The following is a 20,603-nucleotide window of genomic DNA, read 5'->3' on the forward strand; positions in this document are numbered from 1 at the left end:
TTGGAACATTTGGGAGAGCATTTGGCAATTAGTCGGTACTCACTACATTAAAAAAAGAAAAAGCTTTCCTGTGCCTAGGGGTTTCCTGGGGGGGTGGCTGGATACTGATAGTGCTTGCCTCAAAGTGTGGTCCCAGGCCCAGAGTGTTGGCATCACCCAGGAGCTTGGTAGAAATTAAGAATGAGAATCGTGGGCCCCAGCCTGGATCTACTAAATCAGAATCTTCATTTCCACAAGATCCTCAGGGATTCAAAGTTCGAGGGTAGCCTGAAGTCCTGCATTGCTAATAAGCTCCATGCAAGCGAGGAACTGAGAAGAGGTAGGATGCTGACGACAGAGTGGCAAAGATGGGTTTGCAGATTTTGGAGGACTCTCTCCGTGTTTGTTGCATCCAAATAAGAATGACTTCCTCTTGGCAGGAAATTGAACTCCGATGAGGGCTTTCTCTGGCACAGAAAAGCCAAACCACTAATCTGAATAAATAAGCATCAATTTTATTGAATCATGAATAATTTAAGACTGGTACAATCATCAGCTTTATTCTCTATGACGTGGGGCATGATCTCCGGCAGATCATTGGCAAATCCAAAAACCTCATGACAAATGAAAATTAAATAGGGAAGGAGGGAGAGAAGGAGAAAGGGGACGGAGGATGGAAACATACCGTACACAAAATACTCAATTCCTAGTTTTCTCTTTAAAAATGGCTAGAAAAAATTCATCAAAATGCAGCACTTTAATCAATTATTTACAATTTCTATGTTACAATGAAAAAATGTACATCTTATAGAACATATTTCATAAACTGCTCCACTGGAAACAACTAGATCAAAACAGCAAACCTTCCATTGAATATCCACAAAGTTGGATGGTTTTTTTTTTTTCCTTTTGAAGTAGATTCACCACAATCAAATTTGAACACACAGAATTTTGAAGTTTAAGCATCAACAATTTAAAAATGTCCCCAAGATACAACAAAGGTCTAGGCAAGTCTTGTTCCTTGTCCCACCCCTATCCCACCCACCACCTTAAATTAAAAGGTATTCCCATCTCATTTATGGCCTGTATAATTCTTGGCAGTTTGGGAAGAAAACTTTTGGCTTCCACTGGTAACTCAACACAAATGTTGCATAGAATTTCATACATTTCAAAATGAGCCTAACTGTAGAAAAAGGCAAATGGAAGCATTTTGGACAGAGCCCTAAATGAGCACAAAGTCACTTTGTCAAAGGTGAGCGACACAAAAGTAAAACAGGACCAAAGTAAGAAATGTGCATATCAGACAACCCTGCTTCCCGAAACTTGAGGAAGGACACCGAGTTGCGAATCATACAAGGGCTACACTCCTGGAAACCACCGTTCCCTAGTCAGGCAGCACCAGGGACAGAGGTCTCGGTGCTGAGCCTGGACCCAGTGGAAGGGAAGTCTGTAGGACTGGGGAGACGAGGAAGAGAATGGAGGGTGTCATTAAATAATTAAAAAAAAAAAAGTTCCAAAGGATATTGGCAGGTGTCGACTCACAAGGTGACTGGGAAAACTGCCCATGAGGAGAAGTCAATTTTACCTCCTCCTGAATTCACAGTATGAGCGTGTAAGGTCATCGCTGCGAGATAAACTGGGAAGGATCACTGTTCGGGTTTACCAGAAGGCTCAGGGTGTGGCCCGCGGTCACAGGCTAGATACATGCTTCAAACATTTTATGAAAAACGAAACAGAACAAGACACACTCACACACCCGGATGACTAAGGAAGGCTTGAGAGAATAGAGTCGGAGTTTACTAAGATTCAAGAAAAGAGCACACGGAGAGGTTTTCCATTGACCTGTTGGCGGGACACATCCCCCTCTTCCTTTCAAGGAGGAAGGAAATGATGAGGACCAATGTAATGTGAGCAGTTTCAGGTCAAGCTCTTGTGGGAAGAAAATAAGAAAAAGTGTAGAGAGAGGGACCGTTGGAAAAAGAAATGTTAAAAAAAAAATGGAAAAACCCTGATCATTAACAGAGACACCCCCACCAAGGGGGTCCAATAAAGATTTTCTTTATCAAACAGAAACAAATGACTCAAAGATTTACCAAGCTCTGTAGAGAAAATTCCAGCATGTGGAAGACACACACTAGCAGAGTGTGGGTCAGTGATGTCATGTAATGTTGTCAGAACTTTTGCCTTTTCATGTACAAGACAGATTCATCGTCCAGGCAGCAGGGTGTTAGCAGGAAACTAAGAATCTAAAAAAAAAAAAAAAAGATCTTTCCTTTTTTTCTCTTTTTCTTTTTCCCACGGTCACGCACCCACACAAATGATTCTTTTGGATGAGAAAAGTCACATTAACTTGCGTTCTCCTAATGAGCAGATGACTTTTTAGCCCTGTTTGCTCTCATGGGGAAAACAAACAAACAAAAAAAACGGACCCCAGGCAGGCACGACACTCATCAATGAATGCGGTTAGTACAAAACCAGTAAGGCATCGCTTTGGGAAGGTCAGCACCGAAGAGGTCAGGCAAGACTCGTCCGACAGAGGCTGGGGCTTCTGGAAGGGAGCGGCCGCCCCCCCACCTGTCGAATTGTATGACGTCACGTTGGTTCCGAGGAAAGTGCAAGTGTTTGACGAGGTGACCTCACACCCCATCCGAGGTTGGGGCTGGCACACTAGAGGCGTCGATGGGCGTCCTACAGCCTCGAGGACGAGGAGGAAAGGCAAGGTCCCGCTCACCCACGCGCTGAGGACGGGGTCCTGGTCCACCGTAAGGGACACAGCGACCCCAGCCCCAGCAGGAGGCAGCGAGTGTACAGAACTGAGAGGGTGGACAACTGAAAACCAAAACTCAGCAGGACCAAACCAAAACCCAACTCCTGCGGTTCTCACGTTCACCAAAGGATGGATTCTGACCACGAGGGGAAGGAGGGAAAAAAACAAAAATCTTCAAAACCAAGAGTCAGAAAGGGAGAAACTCAACCTCATTTTCAAAGGGGTGATCAGTTCTCCAAAGTAGACCAATTCTCACTGTACACAGTGTTAGCAGGAAAAAAACCTGATTCGTTTATAAACAAGGAGGAAACAGACACATGCTGTTCTGGGTTTACAGCCACATCCGCTCGGCCACATTTTCACACCTTCACTCTCGCTCATGGATGAACTGGAGGCTGACGGATCTGAAAGGTGGGGTTGAACTGGAACAGGCAAAATACCTCTCGGGTAAGGAGAGCACCATTTAAAAAACAAAAGAGAGAAAGCACGATTTGTTTTGCCTAAGGTTCCCTGTGTTGTAGCTCTGCAGTTTGTTGAGTGTGACCAAAGCAAGGGCCCCAGCTTGCCCCCCGATCTCTCTGTGGCCGGCGGTGTGGAAGGGCATCGGCGGGGTGTGGGGGTGCTGGCGGCAAGACCTGGTCTGCAGGGTCTGTGCTCAGGGGGAAGCCATGCCGTGTCCGTTTCCGACTTTGCTCTAGTCTCTTCTGTCTCTGGGCAGCTCAGGGCAGGATGCTGTTTGGTTTCAGAGCTTGGTTGGTTTGTTTGTTTGCCATTTTTGTTTCAACGGTGATGCTCCTTTCCCGAGAAGTACCTTTCAGTGTCTTAGGGAGGTCACAGCAACGAGGCAAAACAATAATTCAAACAGAAGATAGTGCAGTGGAAGGACGCGGTCCCAAGGCGGCTGGCCTGGGATGCCTGCACCCAGGTCAAGGCTGGAGGGCGAGGGGCTGGGTCTTCCTGTGGCGCTCTGGCCGTGGCCGGGGGCTGGCTCAGGAGGGCATCTCCGGGATGGTGCAGAGGATGCAGGTGGAGAGGGCGAGGAGGAGGAGGAGGGCGAGGGGGCAGGCTCCGTGGCCCGGCCCCTGTCACAGAGTAGACTCCAGGGACGAGTCCAGGATGTCGTCGTGATGGCTGTTGCTGTTGGAGTCGCTGTCGTAGCTCTGCGGGCTGGAGTAGTTGGCCGCCTCCTGCAGCCTCATGAGCATGTTCATCTGGGGAGAGAGCAGGGAGCGTGAGCAGCTTGGGGCCAGTCAGCCTCCCCAGCGCTGGCTTCTCTGATGCTCATGCCACGTCTTCCGACTCACCTTGGGACCGTGGCCCACCGGGGAGGCCGGGGACAAGAGCAGGCCGTCTGGGCCAGGCTTCCAGGGTTCGAGTCTCGGCTCCACCACTGACTAGCTGCGTGACCTTGAGCCAGTTACTTAAGCCTGCGCCTCAGTTTCTTCCCTGGGCACACGTGAATACCTGTACCTGCCCTATCCCGTTATGGTGTGGGTTAAGTGAATCTATGGAGAGCACTGAAAACAGAATAGAAAGTCCTCTATGAATGTTGTTTCTTTTTTACTTGGGAGGAGCTCCTGACCCCAGCACGGCCCTCAGCCTGGGTGAGAGGCCAGTCAGGCGCCCCAGCTTCTGGAGCAGCTGCATCAGCACCACTGACCTCAGAACACGGGGCTGCCCCTTCGATGAGCATCAAGCTCACCTGTACTCCCAGCTCTGGCCAGAGGGCAGCCCGGAGGCCCCTGGGCCCCAGCTCCAGGCAAGGCGCTCACGGGGAGCGGAGGGCAGCATGGGTCACACGCAGAGCCTCAGGGCGCAGGGAGGCCTGGGGTCCGGTTCAGGACTCTTTGGGCGATTACCTACCATATCTAAGTCACCAGTTCCTCACCTACAGACTGGAGAGAAGGGGAGCACCCACCGCCCCCAGGATTCAAGCAGGGAATGAAATGACCCTTAGAACAGGGCCTGGCATATAGTAACTGCTCAACAAACATAAGTCTGCTGTCATCATCAGCTGTCTTCAGAGTTTAAAGATAACGTCCTTGAATCTCTCCTAGTCTACAGTCTATTGGTCATACGTGTGGGAGTGGAGACGGGGCATTAAGAACTACGTTTATTTTATTTACAACTATAAATTGTGTGCGTGTTTTATATTTTTTCTAGGGACATTAGGAAGATAGGGTCTCTCTGAGCTATCTTCAGACTTGGTGCAGCTGGTCATGAAGTCCAGCTGCCCCCTGGCCAGCCTCCCCTGGGCGAGCCCCCCCTAGGGTGTATCTGGGTGAGCCCAGCACACAAGCACCACAAGCTGGGGTCCATCTGCATGGCGGGAACCGGGAAGGGGTGGAGGGCAAGTACAAAGGAAAATCCTCCACAGTCAGGATCATTTGTTCACTCGTCCAGCATTCCCCGTGTGCCCACAGTATGTGGTCTGGAATAGAAACAAGACAGTCCAGCCCTCCTGGAGGCCCCAGTCTCGTAAGGCAGAGAGATCCACGGACAAAAGGGCTATGACAGCAGAGGCCGGTGGTCCTGGGCAGAGAGAACAGGACTTGGGGGAAACACCAAGCACTTAACTTGGTAAGTAGGGGTGGCAGGGCTGGCATGGCTGATGTCTGGGGCCTGAGGCTGGAAAGAGAATTCTATGTAACTATTCAGAGAACCCCGAGTTCTACCTAAATGCCTATGTTCAGTCGGTGCCACAAATATTCCTGGTTAAGAAAAGAATGTCTGGGGACAAGCTGGCCATTCTTTCCTCTAGATATCCTCAATTCTGTTTTTATGTAAGGTAAGACCTCATGAACTTGAACCCACAAAAATATCTCCATGCCTTTGGCTTTTAGCAACGGGTAACGTTAGAAGTGGCTTTTTACAGTCTGATCCTTCCCTCTGTAAAGCCATTGTTGTAAACACTGCAAATTAGGTTGTGCACAGTAACGCAGACCATAAATCCATTTAAAATAAAGTTCCTGTAGAAAAGTCTCACTGGGACTGGGGCTGCATGCCCCCAATCAGGGGTGCAGACAACCCCAGAGCACCTATTATGGTTATTTTTTCTTACCTAGCAAATCAGTCAGTCACCAGGGAAAGAACAGCAAGTCAATTGTCTTTCACTCCTGCTGGATCTCCTATGATACGTTCCTCCACTAGGTAAAGCAAGTGATAGCCTCTGCAGTGTTTTCCCTTTTGTCTTAGCCGCCAGGGGAGCTCAGGGCAAAATTTAAAGCATGATAATGGTCATTCAACCCCGGGAGGTTCTGGTATATGTGATTCCACCTTCTTTTATAGGGCTTTTGATTTATTAGGTCTGATTTCCCAGGAGGCCTATATACGGGTCTCACGCGGGCAGACAGTACCAGAATTGCAGTGTCATGGCCCCTGGCCCAGGTTCCCCTTAAAGGGCTTTAATTGGTTTGTTGGTGGAGTAGAGAAGCTCAGGCAGCATTAGAGGCTTAGCTCCTCTCACTGGCCCGGGGACCCGCATTCAGGTCCCCGCCCTCCCCTCTGTGTCCCTCCTGCCGGCAAAGCCCTCCCGCCCGAGATCCTGACCACTTGGCCTGGGCTTCTGCTCCTTCGCAAGCTGTGCCTCTGCTCAGTTACTAGTGGGAGAGATGAAAGGGACAGGACAGGGCACGATGAAGGTGGCACTCAAACCAGAGGGCAGGGAGTGGTGTAGGGACATTTAGGGGGAAAAATCAAGTTCTTAACCTCTTACCTGAAAAAATTTCAGAGGGGTTAAAGATGTTAGTGACAAATTAAAACCAAGGAAGAAAATATTGGCTAACCGTCCTTAAATCTTGGGATGGGTCCAACCTTCCAAAGCAAGACCAGGACTCAGTTGCCTCCGATTTTCCAGCAGTGCCTTGCATCACACCCAGCACACAGGAAGCACTCAGTGAACGCTGAGCTGCTCTGGAAGCCAAGAACTCACCAGCGGGTCTCCTTCAGCATCGCTGGGGGGCATCTGCTTGCTGGTCGACCCCTCCCGTGGCATGGAGTAGCCGTCGAAGCCGACATCCTCAGGCCGGAGCTGCAGGAGGGGAGGCCACTCGTGCTGCTGTGGGCTGGCTGCCCAAGGATAGGTGTCCATCACCCACTTGGCGGGATCCTCCCAGGGGGCCCGCCTTCCATAGAGCTGGAAACGAAGAAGAACAGTGAGGAAGGGGCCGAGATCTCTGCTGCAGCCCTGGTTTTGCAGCTTTTTGAAAAACACTCCAAACCCAGCATCAGGCTTCCTTGGATGGAGTAATTCCACCTCCAGAATTCTCTCCTAAGGAAATCATCCAAGGCACAGACAGCGTGATGTGCTAACATCAAAGGCAGAGTGACCCAGGGATTAAGAGCACTAGCTTTGGAGTCAGACTGGCCTGGGTTCACATCTCAGCTCTGCCACTGACTGACGGTGTCACCTTAAACTCTAAGCCTTGCTGATCCAACTTGGAAAACCACCATCTGATTTGAAGCATTTGCCAGTTTCTGTCATATAAATACTCCCAACCGTGGCCAATCAGTTACTGAATGTGGCACTGGAAAGAGGTGCTGACTTTCATCACACTGGGTGCCCCCCCCAGCACACAGATGGGGTGCTGGGCATCAGAACCACAAGCAGAGGTCACCATTGGCCCTGGTTTGATAAAACTGCATTTCTTGAAGTGAGTCTGACTCTCAGAGCCCCTCTTTAGAGGTGCTGGTCACTTTCAAAACAGCGAATTGTTAACCAGGGTTACATGTGGGTATTGGAATTCTTAGTGCTTCTCCTCCCCCATGTATTTCTCAAAATTGTCCATGACAATGAATTTGCTTTTAAAACAGATTTATCACATAATTCTGGAAGACAGGTTACCATGCCTCCAAACTCCTTTTTTTAAGCCGGAAACACCTAACAAGAAAATTATTTTAGTGACTTTTCCTGGCAATTTCCAGAAATATATCCACTCGTTAAAGAACAAAACCCTAGGCTGCACCGTTTCCCAGGGAGAGGCTCTGTGCATCACGTAGCTGCTGCCGTCGCTGGATCCTTCCTCGTTGACACCACCACTGCCGCCGTGCCTCACAGCTCACTGTCTGCCAGGGATGGCGAGAAGCACTTGACAAATCTCTGGTTTAACTAGCATGTGACGTCACGAGGAAGCATCACTACCCACGCTGCTCAGACAGAGATAAACCCAGGGAGGAGAGGAGGCAGAACTGGAATCCAAGTCTGTCCGTGGACCACTGGAGTCCGAGAAGAGGAGGAAGGATGTGCTCACAGCCAGGACAAGATGAGCCCACCCTAGACAGTGCTGCCAGTGGCTCTGGGAGGGCATCCTTTCTGTAGGGGACCACGGCGTACAAAGACCAAAGACCCCTGAACCACAAGACAGCAGGGGACCTCTAGACTGGAATTACATCTAGACTACAGCCTGTCTGTCCATCTGTCTGCTCCCTCTGTCCTCCCAGGACTCTGACAGTTGAGACGAGAGAAAGGGCAAGGGGATGACAGGAGAGGAGAGCTGAGCTCTGACTGACAAAACCATTTCTTTCTCAGGTCAGAGACTGTCTCAGCTGCAGGGAACTGGGGTCACCTAGCCCAGCGCCCTCATGTACCAGATGGAGAAGCTGGCGCCTAAAGAGCCAGATGAGAGAATCTGGAGCAGAGGTGGCTTCGAACCCAGGATCCCAGCTTCCTTGTCTGGTCTTTTGTTTCTCTACGTCTCCTGACTGACTCTACTCTGAACCACTTGGTATCAGCAAGAGCCACATGACTCAGCCAAAGCCGGAACAGGGAGATGCTGGCCAGGCTGCCCTCCTGGGGAGGACACGTCACCCGGGCTGGGCTTGCTGCCCTTCCGGCTGTCTCAAGACTGCTCAGCCACCTCTGACCTTCTCGTACCATTTCTGTCTGGGAAGCACCTGCCCTTCCTGCCTTGCAGACAGGCCCGCCCCCCTCTTCATCGGTGGCCACCTCCTCCTCCACTAAGACACACACAGCCTCCTATGACCTCATCGCTTCCAGACACCAGCACCCCTCCCTTCTAGCGCTCCAGTCCTGCCTGTTGCTAAATCTTCCTTAACCTGGGGCAGTGGTGACTCAGGCCTGAGAATCCAGTCTGGCCGTCTAAAGGGAATGCACAGTCCCAGCAGGAAGGGGTCACACGAAGGTGCACGGGCACGGGCGTGCGGGTCAGGGAGGGAGGGAACGCAAACATTTGGAGATGTTTAGAACTGAGAAAGTCCATTCCAAGTTCCTGAAGTTTTCAGAAGCTTCTCCCTCCAAGGGTTTCCCTATAGAACTCAATAGACTTTACCAAGCTGGACTTCACGTGTGTGGAGCTGAACCAAACATGAGGTTCTGACAGCTACGCATCTGTCTCCAGTCTGCAGCCGGAAGAGGAGACGCTCAGTGCTGCAGGACCACAGAGGCCGGAATTCTGAGCTCATCAAGTTCTGAGAGAGAGTCTGGCCCAGTGGTTTTTATGTTTGTGCTCTGAGTAGCTCGGGGAACTTTGGGGCTTCACAGAGCCAGCCTGAAAAAACTCTTCTAGTCCACACTTTCTGGACTACAGATGTGGAACCGAGGCCTAGAGATGGGAGGCCTGCCCAGGGTCTCAGAGCAGGTCGGGTCATCTGATAAATGTACCCCCTGCCCCTCTGCTCTCCCCTCTTCACCAGGGGGATGGAGGTGTCTTCTGAGTTACTGTCGACTTGAGACACTTTGGCAAGTGTTTACAATGACAACTCCAAAGGGGAACAAGACTGAGTCATAAGACAAAGACAGCCGGGCGCACCTATCATCTGCAACAACGGGGTATTAATATTTTTACAAGCCTCCCCACTTGCCGCTGGACATGTCCAAGTCCAGGTGATGAATGGCTGGGTAAGTACCCTGGCAAGCAAAGGATGTATCATAAAGCTTCTTATGCACGGCAGAGCCCCGAGGCAGCTCTGGGAAGGAGCAGAGACAGCTGTATAGAGAGACGGGACATTCAATTTCCCCAAGGCACGGAGGAGCCTGGCAAGCTCACTGGGTCAGCAACAGGGAGCCTAGACATCAGAAACTGAAACCTCGGCTCCTGGGCGCCTCCTGACTCTGCCCGTGCACATCACACATGGAGGCATCAAGGTACACATTCAGGAAGAACCTCCAAGCAGTTACACATACAGACTCAGGAGTCAGAACTTGCAGGTATCTGGTATCCACTAGGGGGCAATGCCGCATCTCCTCCTGGCAAGGCTGGGCCTGTTGGAGGGGCTGACTGGAAGCTATGGTGAGACCTGATGGCAGCAGGGTCTTGGTACTGCCTACCTCCCCCTGGACAGCCTTTCCAGAACTCAAAGCAGCTAAGCCCTTGCCAAGGTCATAAGGTAAGAAGTGGAGTCCCCAGATCAGGCTCTGGAAAGGCTGCCTCTCCAGCACGAGCAAGGACGTTCAGACCCCACTTTCACAGCCGTGCCCACAAGGCCTTCTTTTAAGTTGAGGTCCAAGGAGCTGGGCTGGCCTTAGCTCTGTCTATCCTTGGTGAGAACCAAAGGAGGGCCTCTGATGTGTAGCTTGAGGCTGGAGCATAGACAGAACCCCCTCCGGGTGAGTGCCTCCTTGGGCAGGAGGCCTTTATTCAACAGCGCCCACGACGTCTTCCAAGCATGTTCTTGGTCACTCCCCGTCCCACCCAGAAGATACATCCGGGCAAAGGAGCACGTGGACGAACTGAGAGGAAGCAGAAATGAGGGGGTGGGAATGGTGCCGCTCCCCCACCTGCAATTCCTTCTGCTTCTTTTGAGACGCCTGGGTTTCCCAGGGGCGCCTGCCTTCTGCAGTCCTAGAAGCCACTGATGATAAGAGAGAAGGGCTTCTGAAAAGAAACAGAGCCCAAGAAGCCAGCAGGCGGGAGATACTTCTATTGGCCCAAGAAAATAGGGGTGACTGGGTGGCTGTTTGGGCTTGTGGTAGTAACAGATCCATTTGATGAAAGACTAAATAAATTATGGTGAATTTACCCAGGCCAGTGAATTTATCTACCTAGAGAGATTCTGCCGCAAAGATGTGAAATCTTTCATATCATTTTTAAAAAAATAAAGGCCACATTCGATAAAACAGAAATGCTGTTATCAATGGGGGAAAAAGGTGAAGGGGATTAAGAAGTACAGACTTCTAGCTGTGAAGTAAGTAAGTCACAGGGATGTAACGCACAGCACGAGGAATACAGTCAGTAACACTGTAATAACCGTACGGGGACAGATGGTAACTAGACTTACCACGGTTTCATAATGTATAAGAATATCAAATCACTGTTGTATACCTGAAACTAATATAATATTGTATGTCAATTATAATTTTTAAAAAAAGAAAAAAATGCCTATTAACAATCTTCAGACACTGCTAACTAAGGATTTGGGGTCAGTCAACAGACTTGCCTAATTTCTTGCTACTCTCTGCCTTCATAACCGCTTATATTCGAACACGGCAGCTCGAATTTGCAGCCTACATGCTCCAGTTCAATGAACTACCAGTGACCAGAGGCGCACTCTTCCTTTCTAGCTCTGCTTGTCCTGAATGTCTCTGAAGGCCGTCAGTGCTGCTGCACTTGCAGAGACAAAGCCGTCGAACATGCGCCCGGCTCAGCTAAACGAGCACCAACGACCAGCCCGGACTGAAGCCATTAACGCGTACCGTCACACACGTGTGTGCGGGCATGCGTGTACCACGCCCCCCGGTCCTCCGACAGCATCTTGTGTCTCCCACTGCCCGGTACCAAGGAAACAGCCCTCAGAAACCCGGCTGCTAAGCTGGGTCCTGGATGAGTCAGTCCTGCGTGATGCCTGCTAATTACTCAGAGCGGTGCTGAAAACTGACAGACTTCTCAGGCTGCCTCCAGGCTCAACAATAAAACTGTTATAAACTCCAGTTTACTGCTAAGCTCCTAATATTAAGCCCGGGGCTGAGTGAGAAGTAAAGGATTCGGGCTTTCCAGCTGCGGCAGGGCAGGAGGGACGGGCAGCCGTGTGGGGCCCAGGGTCACCTGTCGGGGTCCCGATGTCAGGCAGTGAGCACCATGGGGCCCAGGGCTGAGAACCTGCGGCCTGGCTGCAAATCCCAGATTCTTCAAGTTTCACTTCGTGACCTTGGGCAAGTCACTTACTCTCTCTGAGCCACAATTTTCTCTTAAAAAAATGGAGACCAAAAAGAAAAAAATCTCTGTCCAAGTCCAAGGACTAATGCAGAGCTTGAACCAAAGAGCAGCCACGAGAAGACTCTGCGGAGTGTGAAGCGCTACCTGTTCCATTCCTTGTGCTCTCGCTACACTGAGCTCTTTGCGGCCATGACTTCACTGAGCCCTGGCAACAACTGTCTGTGGTAGGGTACTGTGATTCTCTCTTCTCCCGATGAAGATACTAGGGCACAGAGAGGCTGAATGACTGGCTTAGGGTCACACAGCTAACAGGGGCACAGCCAGGATTTGCAGCCCAGTGTGTTCTACACTTTGCTGAACGGATGGCTTCACAGGTGAGGGGCTGTCACGACACGTCAGTCAGATTTCTGAAGGGGGAGAGAAAGACAACTCTTGTGGTCACTAGAACAGTCCCTCGAGCTTAGAGGCCAGCGGGCAGTGAGCTTCTCACCTGGAGTCCTTCTCTGACAGCTTCCAGGAGATAGGGGATGATGGAGTAGTTCCACAGGTCCGTGAACCACACCCTGGAACCATCCACGTCGATGGGGCAGGACAGGAAGAGCCGGGGCCCTGGGGACCACAGGGAACATCAGTCAGACCGAAATGGGGGTGGCCAAGAAAAGCCGGTCCCAGCGTCCCTCACAGGAAGGACCCTGAATTTTAGGAGTGACAGCAGAAATACCAGCTGCCAGGTGCTGGGCACAGAGCAGACCGCTTGGACTCCCTAACCCCACCTGGGACCTCGCTCCTCTCGGAAATCATCCCAAAGAGAGAGGAGGCTTTATGGAGAAAGGTGTCCATTGCAGTATATTAATCCTGACCTTTGAAAATGGAAGCACACAAAATGTCCAAGGGAACAGAAACGGTTAAGGAAGTGATGGTACCTCCACATTCGATTACTTTGCAGAGCAACACAGAATGCTCATGAGACAAGGCAAAGTGAAAAAGTAAAAAGAACATACTGTGTGTACACTCTGAGTGCAACTACATAAAACATGTACGGACAAGGACGGGGAAGATAAACGCGAATTACATGATTACATCAGGATGGTGGGATGATCGGTGATCTTTTTTTCTCTGAAGCCTAAGCTTCAGGAATGTTGACAACATCATTTTATTTTTAAAGCAAAGCCAACCCCACAGGGTGGCTCCCACCTGGGGGAGCCCCAGGGTGGGGGCCCCTCCCTGAGCCGGCAGCAGCCCAGACCGGGCACCTCTCTATGCTGCTCATCAGCCCCGGTGTGCTGGGCAGGGAAGGAGGGGCGGAGACACAGCCCGGGAATGTGGGTGACTGGTGGCCTGGGGTCTGTGTGGGGCTGGGACTGTCCCTCTAACCCTTCTCCATCCCTGTGGCCAGTGCAGCGACTGGCTGACCTGCGGCTGCTCAGTGCCGACCTGGCCAGGGCCCAGGACAGCCATCTGAGGAGGCCAGACCTCCCCACTCCCAGCCAGCCCAGCCTGCCGATGCCCGCCTGGCGCTCCCTACCTATGGTGACGTCCGAGGAGCTGTGAGCCTCCAGGAAGCGGTTGAGGTGATGCCAGACCTTGGGAATCCAGTCGATGATTTTCACCAGCTCCACATTCCGCACCCGCCCACTGATCTCCGTCTCCATGAGCTTCCGCCTCAGGAACCGGCCCAGGAAACCCTTCACGGGCTCCGTGTGGTTGGCACAAAGCACCCACCTGGGGGGAGTCAGGAACGCTTTTCAGTGACAGTGACAATGGCTCACCTCATGCACCCAAGCTCATCAGAGCTGGAAGGGGCACATATTAATGCTAAAACTGGACTCTTCCGAACACTGCACATTATACTGACTCACTGTTCCTCAGAGCAGCCCTGCAACACAGATAAGGCCACAACCTCCATTTTACAGATAGAAATTCTGAGACACAGACAGGTTACATAACTTGTCCAAGATCAAACTGCTAGTCAACAGCAGAGCTAAGATGAGAACCAAGACCATCCAACTCCAGGGCCTGAGCTCTAACCACTGACTCAGCTGCCCCCTGTGCTTGTGGCAAGTCCTGTGCTGGGCTGGGGAGCTGTAACAATGACTGAGACACGGTTCCTATTCCCCAGGAGCTCAGTCTAGTGGAGGAGGCAGATAAGTGGAATGAGACATGACGAAACCTGGGCAATCAGGGAAGGCTCCTCGGGGGAGGGGATGCCTGAGCTGAGACCAGAGGGGATGAATGGAGCAGCCATGTGAGGTGGGGTGAGGTGGGCAGAGAGCAGGCTGCAGATTTGCAGAGGCATGAGAAATAGCCAGAGGTTCCGTGTACCCAGAGTTTAGATTTGACCTGCTAATCCAAGGGGCCTGGATTTCATCCTGGGGGCGATGGGGCCACTGAAGGACTTCACACATGAAGGTTTACGGTCAGATTTGAATTCTAGAATGTTCATTCCAGTGGGCATTGCCACAGAGGGTGGCCTGCAGGGGGCTGAGGTGCAGGCAGACATCCTGGTTAGAAAATGACTGCAACAGTGCGCTGGGAGAGGATGAGCAGTGACGGGGGAAGGAGGAGGAGAAAGGACCAGAGGGACATTCAGGAGGAAGCATGGACAAGACGGGGACAGTCTGGATGCAGATGTGAGCCGTGGTCTTGGTGGTCTTGGTGGCCTGGAGGAGACGGTACTTCTCTGATAACTACAATTCAGGTCGACCTTCAGCAGAGATGCCCGCAGAGTAGCCATTGAAAATGGGCCAGGGGGTCTCACCCAGGAGACGGCTGTTCACCCTCATCTAAGGGCCCAGGCAGGAGAGGAGTATCTGGAGTCAGCTGGGTGTCAGGACAGGGCAAGAGGCATTTAGCAACGGCAAGGCGAGCGGCCACATGACCTCACATGACACCCCGCCGCGGGAGAGCCCAGTTCGGGGTTGGGGCAAAGGGTTCACAGCGGCTGGAGCTCGAAGGCCACAGACACAGACCTCGCTCCATGGGGACCGTCCTAAGCAAGGGCTTTCACTGCTCATGTGTACTTGGGATCAAGAGATGCACCACTGGTGATGGGCAGCATCGCGTGCCTCCAGCCCCTGCCCAGAGCCGCCGCCCTGGCACCACTAACCCAGAGCTTAGAGTCAGGGACCTGGGTTCAAGTCAGCTCTGCCAATGACTGGCTGCGTGACCTCACACTCATGAGTCACTTAATTTTCCTTGTTTGTAAACTGAGAAGGATAAATGTAAGGACTTGAGGCTGTTGTGAGAATCAAGTGAGCTAAGCTGGGAAAAATGCCCATAGTTCCCGGCATGTAACAGGGACTCAAAAAGCGACAGCTTACCTGAAGTTGTGATGTAGCTGCAGGTTGGGAGTGGAAGAGGTAGCCTGGTTCATTGTGCCAATTATGTAAGGGCTGTGGGAGAGATGAAGGACAAGTAGCTGTGGGAGGTCTCTCAGCGCCCCAGGGCACCTAAGTGTCAGCTGAATGGCTGCTGGCTGCCACCCCTGCGCCCCCTGTAGTACACGTCTCCCCCGGGGCCAGGAGGTCCAGAGCAGCCTGTACCATCTGTGGTCCTTGCAGTTGAGTAGCCCATTGAAGATCTCGCCCAGGGAGCTGACGTGATGCAGGTTGTCCAGGATGATGACCAGAGGCATGTCCACAGCGTTGTTCTCACTGGCGCACTGGTCCGCGAGGTTGGACAGGTACTGGCGCAGCTCCTGTGGCGGTCGGGCAGGAGCAAGTGAGTGAACACCCCCACGAAGATGAAGCTGCGTATGCTCAGGGTCTTCCCTCTGCCCGGCCAAAACCGGCAGAGGCCCTTCCCCAGGCCGCGCGGGAAACACATGCTGAGGGCCTGCCTGCTTCAGCTTGGGCTCAGGAGACTCGGGCGGGCAGGGGAAAGGAAGGCCTGGGTCCTGCCTTCTGGAATTTGCAAGGTAACAGCAAACCTTCAGCCCCGGGCAAGAGCATGGCACCGCAGGGGTGCCCAGACATGGCTGCGCACCTGCTCTACCACTCTACCACTCTCTAGAAGTGCTGTCACTTTTCTTGATTTATGCCAACCTCCCAGGAAGCTCCTGAGGGCAGGTGCCTCGTACATCTCTGTGCATCCACAGCACTATGAGCCATTTACACTGATGAATCAATACAGCGAAGACCTCCTCCCCTGCCCCCCGATGCACACGCATCCTGCTGATGAGCGCTGGGGCAGACGGACAGTGAGTGGTGCAGGGGGCGTGGTCTCCTCGCACAGGGGGCCTTGGGAAGTCCAAAGGGTAAGCTCTGGCCTTAACTGTGAAGAATGGGTGGTGCGTTGTCTGGACCTGGAACTAGAACGCAGCCCAGCACAGCTGGGGTGAGGGGTGTGTCAGAAAAGGAAGGGAAAAAAGAATGTGCAATGGGGAAAGGCCAAAACAGTGAGCTAAGGACCAGCGGTGAAGCCAGAACAACTGCCTGATGGTATTATCATGACAATGATGATGGAGCGTGACCTTGTGCCAAGTACTGCTCTAGGGGCCTCACACATAGGAACTTCTGTGGCCCCCGATAAACCTCTGGGGTGGGCACTATGATTCCATTTTACAGATGGGGAAGCTGAGGCACATCCAAGTCAGGTGACCAGCCTGAGATAGCACAGAAGGTCGGCAGCAGGGCTGGATCTGGACTTGGCATCTGCCTCAGGGTATGCACTTCCCCATGGCAGACTGTCCTGCATGCTGGCCTGGTTGCTTGGAATGTCCTATCTCCTCTGCTTCATATAAACACATAGATACACCCAGGCCTCCCTTACAAGTCAAAATGCGGCTTGTAGCAATAGAAAAAGCCCAACTCTTCAAGCCGTACACAAAAATAAACTCAAAGTGGCTTAAGACTTAAAAGTAAGACACTTAGAAGAGAAAACAGACAAAACATTCTCTGACATGAATCACAGCAATGTTCTCCCAGGTCATTTCCCAAGGCAAGAGAAATCTAGGCAAAAATAAACCAACAGGATCTCAGCAAACTTACAGGCTTTTGCACAGCAAAGGAAACAATAAACAAAACAAGAAGATAACCTATGGGCTGGGAGAACTGGGAGAAAATATTGCAAACTATGCAACTGATAAGGGCTTAGTTTCCAGACTATACAAACAGCTCATACCACTCAGTAACAAAAACCACGAACAACCCAATCAAAAAATGAGCAGAAGATCCATATAGACATTTTTCCAAAGAAGACATACAGATCGCCGATAGGCACATGAAAAGATGCGTAGCACTGCTAAGTATAAGAGAAATGCAAATCAAAACTACAGTGAGGTATCACCACACACTGGTCAGAATGGTCAGCATTAAAAAGTCTACAAACAATAAATACTGGAGAGGGTGTGGAGAACAAGGAAACTTTCTACACTGTTGATAGGAATGTCATTTGGTGCAGCCACTACGGAAAACAGTATGGAGAGTCCTCAAAAAACTAAAAATACAGTTTCCATATGATCCAGCAATCCTACTCCTGGGAATATATCCAGAAAAAATTAAAACTAATTTGAAAAGATACATGCACCTTAATGTTCACAGCAGCACTATTTACAACAGCCAAGACATGGAAGCGACCTAAATGTCCCTCAACAGATAAATGGCTAATGAAGATGTGATACACACACAAACACACACACACACACACACAATGGAATACTACTTAGCCATAAAAAGGATGAAATAATGCCATTTGCAGCAACGTGGATGGACCTAGAGATTATCATACTAAGTGAAGTTAGGCAGAGAAAGACAAGTAACATATGATATCACTTAAATGTGGAATCTAAAAAAATGATACAAATGACCTTATTACAAAACAGAAACAGACTCACAGGTATAGAAAACTTAAGGTTACCAAAGGGGAAAAGGGGGAGTAGAGGAGGGATAAATTAGTAGGAGTTTAGGATTAGCAGATACAAACTACTATATATAAAACAGATAAACAACAAGGTTCTGCTATATAGCAGAGGAAACTATATTCAATATCTTGTAATGGCCTATAATGAAGAAGAATATGAAAAAGAATATGTATATATGTATAATTGAACCCCTCTGCTGTACACTAGAAACTAGCACAACACTGTAAATCAACTATACTCCATTAAAAACAAAAAGAAAAAGAAACAGCCCTAACTTTTAAAGTTACCAGTCATTTTTCCTTCTTTTAGTTCCTCTCCACTGTGGGTTCATGGCCTCAGGCACCTGACAGAAACAGGACTCCTGAGGCGCTGGAGCCCTCCCTCCCTTATGCAGTGGGGTACGGTTGGGGAGCTGTGCTCTGTATGAGGCTGCGCAGCTGAGGGGAGGGAGAGTGGGGACTGAAACCCAGCCTGGTTCCACGCCCAGTCATGTGCCTGGGAGCCTGCTCTCACTGGTCCTGAGAGCGAGCCTTCCCTGAGCTTATGCACAGAGGACCTCGATACAGGGGTTCTGACCACTCCCCTCTAGTCCTGCCTCTACACCTGAGTCACTTGGGGAAGTTGTGCACGGCGGGGATCCCCGGCCCCACAACCCACTGAGAGATCATCAAGGAACGAGGTCTAGGAATCTGCATCTTCAAGGACACCAGGTGACTTTTCAGGTCAAAGAATCACTGCCAATTCACCTTTGACTCTCCAGCCCCTTTGCAGAGGGCCAGGCAGAGGGAATTACCCAAATCCCACTGCGTGGATAATAAACAGGTTTGAGAAAATACCTCACAACCCTAGGATGGGACTAGGTCAGACTGTCCAAATGTTCTATCACTCCCTGTGAGGCAGGATGGAACCTATTTGCTGGCTCTGGGGTCTAAGACATCGACTTGGGCTCCAGTCTACTTCTTAGGACCATGTCAGTGGGCTTAGGTACATGGCCATCTGCCTCGGGCCTCAGTTTCCTCCTCTATAAAATGGGATCATGACAACTACTCCCTCGAAGGTACTGCTGTGGGGTGGCTGATTTGCTGGTCCTGGGGCAGTCTATAAATGTGGGCTGTTGTTCTTACTGTTACTGTTGTTTTACACAAGGAGGTTTCATTTTGGAAAAACAATAGCACCTACTAGGCACACGATAAATTCCTGCTGCTCTGAAGTGGATGCATCTGGGTTGACCTTAAAGTACTGCCATCACTAAGCATCATGCCTGACCCACAGTGAGGAAGTAAGAAACGAATGACCTCGACTTACAGACGGAGCGTCTTACTGGGAAGTTTTGGGTCAAAGCCTTCCTTTCTGCTAGTTTCATTCTGACCTCCTTCTCCAGGCTTCTAAAACCACCAAAGGTGAGCATTGTAGGAAACGCTGCTTTGCCATCAGGGTGGCGGCAGCATCAATAGTTCTGAAAGGGCCAAAAAGTGACCCGTGGCTAGGAAGCAGCCTCCAAATGACCTCCTCACCTTGCTGGACTTGTGGTCCACGTTGAAGGTGGCGATGACCCCGTCTGTCAGCTCCCGTCCCTCCCGGAGTACCAGGTACTCTGACAGCCGGTTGGCCAGGTAGGTTTTCCCAGTGCCGCTGGGCCCAGAGAGAATGATCCGCCGGTGTTCCACCAGCAGGGAGACATAGCGCTGCAGGATGGGCTTGGGGATCAGGGACTCAAACACCAGAGAGTCCAGGCTGTTTTCTGCAAGTCCTGCATTTGAGAGAGACAGGAAGTGTTTGCAGCCCTGCAGAGAGGGTGGGTCTCTGTGCCTGCTTACCTGGACTGCCAAAACCTGAAGCCAGCCCTTTCCCGCGCAGCCCCCTCATCTGAGACCCCCACCCACCCAGGGACACCGCAGGCTCCCTGCTCACCAGCACTCCGTGCTCTGGCCCTTGGCTTGGCTGACCTCCTCAGACTCAGATTCACCTTTAGTATCTGGACCCTCTGTCCTCATCCACTCTCTGCACAATTCCTAAGACTGAGAGCCCTGCTTGTCTGTCTGGATTTACCATTACCGATGGTGTTTGCTAAAACTAACGTGAATCCCCCATGTCCACCCGGATCCTGGGGCTGCCTCTTCACCCTGTCCTCTCCTGCGTGCCAGGTGCACTGCTGCCCACACTCATGGACCAGGAAGGTAGCAACACTCTTATCGTTAAAATGAGGAAAAACACAAGGATTCAGGGATGTGAATACTGGAAGACCTAGGCTGAAATGCTACCTGCTGAGACATCTGAGCCTCAGCAACATTAAGAGGAAACATCTTTCCCCGTCCCCCCAGGACAACTTCATTACTCAGCGCTGTTGCCTTTCTTGATATCACTGCCAAGAGAGGATTCAGCCAAGGATATCTGTCCAGAACCTAAAGTAATTCTATTAAATAAGCACCTCAAAAAACCAGTATATGATTTAGTATCTTGTAATAACCTATAATGGAAAAGAATCTGAAAAAGAATATGTATATATTCTATATAGAGAGAGAACATTGAATCACTTTGCTGTACACCTGGAACTAACACAATGTGGTAATCAACTAAATTTCAACAAAAAAGATAAAAATAAAAATAAATTTAAAAAAAGAAACCAGTATATGTAGGTAAAAAGTAAACTGAAAAGCATTTATTGTTTTATAACAGCATCTTCCATCCACATAATTATTCACTGCAAACAGACCCTCCTAATGCATCCATATGCTTATTTCCAATCCTCCACAACTGAGAATAGCTCCTGAATGCAAGAACTGTTCTAGGATTGTCCTGATGAAGAATCCCAAATGACATCTTCTGGGTACAGGTCTAAAACTTTCCTGGAAGTGGCCTCAACAGAGACTACAGTGGCTCAAAGCTC

General features: G+C 50.7%; 1 protein-coding gene across 1 annotated transcript in view; it reads right to left on the minus strand.

Annotated features, from left to right (window-relative positions):
* Positions 1 to 472: 472 nt before the first annotated feature.
* The window catches only part of NAV2 (neuron navigator 2), a 365,374-nt gene continuing 345,243 nt past the window's right edge, over positions 473 to 20,603 (minus strand). The window contains 7 exon segments of the mRNA XM_032488868.1: positions 473 to 3,957; positions 6,678 to 6,881; positions 12,347 to 12,465; positions 13,382 to 13,578; positions 15,177 to 15,248; positions 15,399 to 15,553; positions 19,231 to 19,466. Coding sequence (XP_032344759.1) covers positions 3,832 to 3,957; positions 6,678 to 6,881; positions 12,347 to 12,465; positions 13,382 to 13,578; positions 15,177 to 15,248; positions 15,399 to 15,553; positions 19,231 to 19,466 — 1,109 coding nt within the window. The 3' untranslated portion in view covers positions 473 to 3,831.

The sequence above is a fragment of the Camelus ferus genome, chromosome 10 (genome assembly GCF_009834535.1).
Source record: "Camelus ferus isolate YT-003-E chromosome 10, BCGSAC_Cfer_1.0, whole genome shotgun sequence".
Lineage (NCBI taxonomy): Eukaryota > Metazoa > Chordata > Mammalia > Artiodactyla > Camelidae > Camelus > Camelus ferus.